The sequence below is a fragment of the Aplysia californica genome, unplaced genomic scaffold (assembly GCF_000002075.1).
Source record: "Aplysia californica isolate F4 #8 unplaced genomic scaffold, AplCal3.0 scaffold00381, whole genome shotgun sequence".
In the NCBI taxonomy this organism is placed as follows: domain Eukaryota; kingdom Metazoa; phylum Mollusca; class Gastropoda; order Aplysiida; family Aplysiidae; genus Aplysia; species Aplysia californica.
In genome coordinates, this window is record NW_004797651.1 from 115,678 (window position 1) to 123,263 (window position 7,586).

The 7,586-nt window shown below is 40.4% G+C and overlaps 1 protein-coding gene across 1 annotated transcript in view; it reads right to left on the reverse strand.

Moving 5' to 3' along the window:
* Positions 1-7,580, reverse strand: part of LOC118477118 (intracellular protein transport protein USO1-like) — a gene marked incomplete in the record, with an annotated part of 22,453 nt that extends 14,873 nt beyond the window's left edge. The window contains 7 exon segments of the mRNA XM_035971126.1: positions 549-683; positions 1,340-1,516; positions 2,353-2,573; positions 2,845-2,998; positions 4,491-4,628; positions 5,773-5,942; positions 7,320-7,580. Of these exon segments, the coding sequence (XP_035827019.1) occupies positions 549-683; positions 1,340-1,516; positions 2,353-2,573; positions 2,845-2,998; positions 4,491-4,628; positions 5,773-5,942; positions 7,320-7,467 (1,143 nt within the window).
* Between the last annotated feature and the right edge of the window lie 6 nt (positions 7,581-7,586).

The following is a 7,586-nucleotide window of genomic DNA, read 5'->3' on the forward strand; positions in this document are numbered from 1 at the left end:
AAGGGGAGGGGGAGGAGTTAAAAAATTTTTGTGTATAGGGTTAAGGACACAAATGTGACGCAGCGTGGTGAAATGAGGCGTTCATCAAAATAATGAAATCGAAGGAACAGGTACTTTTCTGCCAGTTTAGCAGCATTAAATTAATCTATTTTTTGTTGACTCAACACCTTGTATGCCCATATATATAAACATATTTCCAAGTGAATTTTTTGAAAAATCTTTGTTAAAGCCACAAAATATGTCATTTTTCCGTTTACAAGGACTCTCAAGCTATTGAAAAGACCAAACTTTGGCAGCCATTTTCTTGCTAATTCTACCTTTGAAACCAGGCAACCCCCACCTCCTTAAATTACAAAAATCATGACTTGTATCCAAGATAAAGGGATATTTATTTCATCAAAAGCAAGGCAAATGAACAAGCTTTGAGATGATACCAATATCTCCACATGCCGAAAAATTGATAAGCGCCTGTATCCACCGTGTCGTGACACAAATAATGAAATAGCAACACTGAGACTGACCCAGAACTGGACAATTGACTGACTTACCTTGGCAGCCTCCAGCTGAGAAGCGAGTTTCTTGGTCTCCAGCTCTTGTCTGTTCACGTCCTGGATTCTCTGTGTCATCTTCTCCGCCCTCTCTCGCTCCGTCTTCAGCTGGTTCTGGAGGGCTTTCCTCTCCGCCTGGAGGGACACACAGACAGGGGAAAGAAAGATGACACGTACGGGAATGGTATAAATAGTATGGGTTTAACACCTCTATCAACACTATTAGGTTATTTAAGACGTTGAACCTACGAGTTTAACGTTCCTATCTGAAAGGACCTAGCCAAGCGAGAAGTTCATGTGAAGTGTCTTTCCAAAGGACACAATGTCGGACCAAGCTGAGGCTCAAACCCCTGAATTTGCAACCTTATGATTACGAGTCCGGTAGACTAACCACTAGACTACAGTGACAGTTGGTAGTCCAGTGGTTAGGCTGTTCCTCTTGCATAGCTCATCAGAGGCCCGAAACTGTGTCCTTGGGAAAGGCTCTTAACATGAGTTTTTCTCACACCACCCAGGTAGGAATGAGTATCCATTTATAGACAGGGAAAGAACTTGCCAGTTTGTCAGTGTTTAAACACTAGAACCACTGCTTGCATTGTACGTTTTTCAGGAAGCCAAGAAAGTTTCTGAAAGTTCTAAGGTCTGCAGGGATAATGATACAGATTGTAAAGTGCACAGAGCTTGCTGCTGAGCAGGGACTTAGCGCTGTTTATTAATTTTTATAAATTTATTTTTCTGTATTCATTTCAAGTCACAAATCATCACTGCATGGTGCACAGAGCTTCCCTCACCTCGGCTTTCTTCTCGGTCTCGCTCAGCGTCTGTCTCAACTGTTTGGCTTCTGTCTCAGCCTGGCCAAGACGAGACTGGATCTCCGGGTCACGCTGTCGGCTGCGGTGAACCTCATCCTGAAGGGTGGAGTTCAAATCCTCTGTTTTCCTCAGGGAGTCCTCCAACTCAGACAGCCTCTGTAAGGAAAACACGCATGTTTGTTATTTTTAATAATAATAATAATAATGATAATAGAATGCATTTATATAGTGCTCTATTTCATACTAGTATAAGCTCTGAGCGCTTTCCACCAATCACATAATCATTCAGACAAGAAAAATTATTTCACAGAAACAAGAAAAACCAGTTCAACCACATAAAGAAGAACTTTCACAACCATACATCAACTATATATAGACACGAAAGGACAGTAGTAAAAAAAAACCCACATATTTTACTTGGACGATCAAAAACAAAACCACTTGAAGGACACAGGTGAAGCCATAAGAAGGTCTAAGCAACCTAACAAAACATAAAGCAAAGAATTATTAAAGGCACCATTTGAGGAAAGGGAAAGACGCAGCTATCTACGGCAAGTCGTGGCATTTGTGATCATTACAAGTTGCCTGCTATCAATTCCCTTTACTTTTCTCTCCAGACCAGACTAGCTACGAGGTCTATAACTTCGCTTCCTCCATGTATACTATAGGTTACCATGTGTTTAAATAGTATGCAGGCAGACAGGTAGGTAGGTAGGTAGGTAGGTAGGTGGGTGGGATGGTGGGTAGGTGGGTAGGTAGGTGGGTAGGTAGATAGGTAGGTAGGTAGGTAGGTAGGTGGGTGGGTACGTGGGTGGGAGGGTGGGTAGGTAGGTAGGTAGGTAGGTAGGTAGGTAGGTAGGTAGGTAGGTAGGTAGGTAGGTAGGTATGTTTGCCATTGTAAGCCAAATGATCCCACAGGGATTTTTTTAAAGTGCAATATAATATATAATTTTAAAAAAAATTAAATCAAGTTGCCACGACATGTCCCTGACCTTCTGCATCCATCGTGCGTTGTTGGCCTCCCCCTCCAGGAGCTGCAGCTCGGCCTCCATACGGCGGATCTTCTCCTCTAGCCCCTCCTTCTCCTGTAGGAGCATCTCAAACTCCTGCTTGTGCTGCTTGCTCTGACCTTTGACATTCTCCAGGTAGCCGGACAGACCCGACACGATGTCGTCCAGCTCATGGCGCAGCTCCTCGTTCTGCTCAATCTGGTCTGTGGGGCAATGAGGGGGCCGTTAACTGTTGTTGTTGGTGTTGTTGTTGTCGCTGCTGTTGTGAGCATTTGTGAGCCCAGGTTGTTAGTGTGGTTATTGTTGTCATTGCTGTTGCTGTTGTTGTTGTTGTTGTTGTTGTCGTTGCTTTTGTTGTTTTTTTGTGGCTATTGCTTTGTTGTTGTTGTGTGGATTTTACTTTTTTAAAATGTAACACTGAACAAAAACAAAACAAACAGACCACACACACCAGATCATACGCCACCCACTCACCAGCAGACAGTTGTTCCTCCAGTTTCTTTATGTCAGACGTCTCGCGTGTGATGTTGCTCAGCGCTTCCTCCAGCTGTTTCTGTAGCTCTATCTGGTGGTGACTTCCTTCGTTGATCTGCGACTCTTTGTCGTGCATCTGTCTCTCCACGCGGCCCTGAGACACACACGCACAGGGACTAGTTCAGGCTGCAGTCCAGTACGCTAATGAGTTTTTATTTAGGACAGTTCTCTTTGTTTTGTTTTAGTCTAAGCAGCTGATTAAAACCTGTCAATTCTTTGCCATATCGATCGGAAAAGTAAAGTAAAGTGAGTTTTAGTTTAAGAAAGAGTTTTACAGCACATGCAACAGAAATATATCATTATTATCAGTGTCAAAGATTAGAGGTGTTATACTTAACATTAATATACAAAGAAAAGAAGGATAGAAAGAGTTTTACAGCACTTGCAACACAATCAGATCTTTAATATAAGTGTTTAGTTTTAGTTTTAGTAGAGGTTTTACTGCGCTCGCAACTGCATAAGGTCATATGAGCGCCAGAAGCTTAGATTAGAGGTGTTACAAGAGAGTAACAAACATAAAAAAGGAGAAGGGGAGATAAGGACGACAGATGTTTCATAGGAAAGAAGAAGCAAACCACACCAGAGCACCCGCCAACCACCCACTAATATAAGTGTCAAAGATTAGAGGTGTTATACTAAACATTAACATACAAAGAAAAGAAGGATAGAAAGAGTTTTACAGCACTTGCAACACAATTAGATCATTATTATTAGTGTCAAAGATTAGAGGTGTTACTTAACATTAATACACAAGAAAAAGGAGGAGATAAAAAGGGGCAATAGATCATTGACAGAAAAGAAGGCTCTAACCAAACTAGAGCACCTGCCCACTGTTTTTTTTTTTTTTTTAAAGAATAATATGTGAGGCAGCGTGGTGGAATCAGGCTCTCGTCAATTTGTGGGCATGTAGAGTTATTGGTATCATCTTAAAGCTTGTTCACTTGCCTTTATTTGGATGAAAAAAAATATCCATTTATCTTGAATACAAGTCGAGATATTTACGAAAGAAGGAGGTGGGGTGTCACCTGTTTTCAAATGTAAAATTAGGGAGAAAATGGCCGCCAAAAATTAGTTATTTCCTTAGTTTAAGAGTCCGTGGTAAATGAAAATTTACATTTTTTGTGCCTGTAATCAATGTTTTTCAGAAAAATCCACACAGAAATGAGTTCTTTAATTGGCATGAAAGGTGTTGAGCCAAAAAACAAAAATTTAATAACAATTCACAAACTGCGTAAAAATGCAAGTTTCTTCACTTTGATTATTTTGACGAGAGCCTGATTCCACCACGCTGCCTCACATAATATATTCATGTATGATGAAGGAAAGGCATGAGCAAACTATAACCCAGGGTCTAGATACTGCCCATGGACAGTTTCAGCCCAGTCTGCGATATGACGCAGTACAAACTGAGAAACAAAGAGACAGAACAGATTCAGTAATAAATGATTTAACACAGAGACAGACAAGACCCAGTACTGACAAAACTCAGAGACAGAACAGACTCAGTACTGACAAAACTCAGAGACAGAACAATCCCCAGGTAATAACTGACAAAACAGACAGACTGAACAGACTAGTAGACGTACATATCCAGCGTCCGTGGTATCCATCCCCGACAACTGACTCTGTAGTCGGTGCAGCTCGTTGCGCTCGGCGGTCATCCTCTCATGCTTGCGGTCAATGTCTGACTCCATCTGGGTCGCCTGGTCTCTCAGCTCGTTCACCTGGCCGGAGGGTCGGCGCATTGTGCGGGAGAAAACATATGTGTTATTATGTGGTAGAATCAAACAACATATGTGTCATGATGCGGTGGAATCAAACAACATATGTGTCATTATGAGGTGGAATCAAACAACATATGTGTCATTATGTGGTAGAATCAAACAACATATGTGTCATGACGTGGTGGAATCAAACAACATATGTGTCATGACGTGGTGGAATCAAACAACATATGTGTCATGATGTGGTGGAATCAAACAACATATGTGTCATGACGCGGTGGAATCAAACAACATATGTGTCACGACGCGGTGGAATCAGGTGCCTGTCAATTTAGAGGCATGTGGAGTTATTGGTATCATCTTAATCAAAGCCAGTAAATTCGCCTTGCTTTTGAAGGAAAAAATATCCATTTAATCTTTTGTACAAGTCGAGATATTGGCAAATAAAGGAGGTGGGGGGCGCCTGGTTAGAGAGGCAAAATTAGCGTGAAAATGTCCGCCAAAGTTGCGTTATTTCCTTCGCTTGAGATTCCGTGGAAACTGAAAATTTACATCTTTTATGCCTTGAATCAACGTTTTTTTCCGTAAAATCCACACAGAGGGCACAAAAGGTGTTGAGCCAAACAATAGAAATTGGATGAAAATTCCAAAACCTGTGGGAAAATGCCAGTTTCTTCCCTTTCATTGTTTTGACGAGCGCCTGAGTTCACTATTCTGCTTCACAAATAACATATTATTGGATAAACTCACCTAAAAATGCCAGCGATTTTGTCAAATCTGAGCTTCAATAGTATATAATCCCTGTATTTTACATGTGGCAGGTTGATAGGTGATTATTATTATTATTGTTGTTGTCGTTGTTGTTGTTGTTGTCATTGTTATTATTATTATTATTAGTAGTAGTATTATTATTATTATTATTATCATCATTATTATTATTATTATTATTATTATTATTATCATTAATAAAATTATTATCATTAGTATTGTCATTATCATTATTATTATTATTATACAATTATTATTATTATTATTATTATTATTATTATTATTATTATTATCATTATCATTATTATTATTATCATCATTATTATTACTATTGTCATTATTATTACCCCCAACAAGACTAGGACAATATACACACCTTTTGCATCTTGCGGGCCAGCCTCTGGCGTATCTTGTACTTGTTGTCGTCTCGGAACGGCTCTGGCGTGTTGCGATCCGTGGAGATTTTCTTGAGCTCCGTGGTGGCGTTCATCAGCTTCTTCTCTGTGGCCGACAGGTCGTCCTGCAGCGACCGCAGTCTCTCCTCCGCTGGGGGTGGACGGAAAATATGTGTCACAACGCGCTGGAATCAGGCGCTCGTCAATATTTGGACATGTGGAGCTATTGGTATCATTTTAAAGGTTCCTTATTAGCCTTGCTTTTGATGAAAAAAAAAATACTCATTTATGTTGAACAGAAGTCGAGATATTTGTGATTGAAGGAGGTGGGGTCGCCTGGTTTCAGAGGTAAAATCAGTGAGAAAATGGCCACCAAAGTGTGGTGTCTTCCATTGGGAAAGAGTTTTTGGAAACTGCAAATTTTCATTTTTTGTGCCTTTAATCAATGTTTTTCCATAAAATAAAATCCAAACATAAAAGTGTTTTTGAATGGACAAACAAGACGTTGAGCTAAAAAAAAAAAATTTGAAAAAAATTTCCAAACTGGAAAAAAATGTTGATTTCTCAGATTTCATTATTTTGACAAGTGTCTGATTTCCCTAACAGGACGTATGACAATAAAACAGTTGAATAATCTGGTTTCCAGAGGCAGAACTACTTATGAAAACTTCTGTGAATCAAAAATGTCAAGCAATGCAGGCCACACAGCTTTTAGAGGTGTCATGCGTCTCTGAGTGAAAAAAATTAATTAAATGGTGGATACACCTCAAAACTTCATCTGTGTTGGGAAAAAGAAATTGGTATTTCTAATTGACCATGCTGAACAGAGTTAATAAAAACCAATAAAGATTTCAACTGTCTTTGTTCTAGTAAGTGGTTATTGATCCAGAATGCATTGTTTTTATACTTTCTCCCCATTGTTATATTGCACAGGGTGGAGGTCTGTGTTCAAGTCATCTCTTAAAGCAGTAAACTAAATATCTTCTTTAGTTTAGTTTTAGTAGAGGTTTTACGGCGTTCACAACTGCATATGGTCATATGAGTGTCAATAAGTATCTTCATAATGAAGGGGTGAAGGGAAAGAAAGCGTGAAAAAGCAGGATGAAAATATGAGGACTCATAAACCTCTATCACATACCCTACAGGGACAAGGGATACAAATGATTTGCTTTTGGTACTGCAGGGGATGTACTCCCCATGTTTATGAGCGTGTATTATCCATAATCCGACTCACTCCTCTGAGAATCCCTGTGTTTTTGAGTATGTATTATCCGCAATTCGATGCACTTCTCTGAAACTCCCCATGTGTTTATATATATATTATGTATTATCCGTGATCCGACTCACTTCCCTGAACCCACCCGTGTTTTTGTATATGTATAGTATATCTGTAATCCGACTCACTTTTCTTGTTTTCGTATACGTATATTATCAATAATCCGACTCACTTCTCTGAGCTTCCCCATGTTTTTACATACATATATGTATTATCTTTGTATATGTATATTATATCCGTAATCTGACTCACTTCTCTGAACTTCCCCATGTTTCTTCTCTAGCTCAGCGTCCAGCTGTGAGTGCATCCTGTCTTTCGACGGGGGAGAGAGAGAGCGCTGTAGCAGGCCAGCCGCCGCTGGGGACGCACGCGCGCTCAACCCTCCGGGAGACGCGTGCATGCTGTGTATGTGAGCGCGCTGGGGCGAACCACTACCCACGCTGACCTCCTGTGCAAACTGGTTGGCACGAAAGCGGGCACGCCCGATGTAGGGACTTTCGTGAAGGTCACCACTATCGT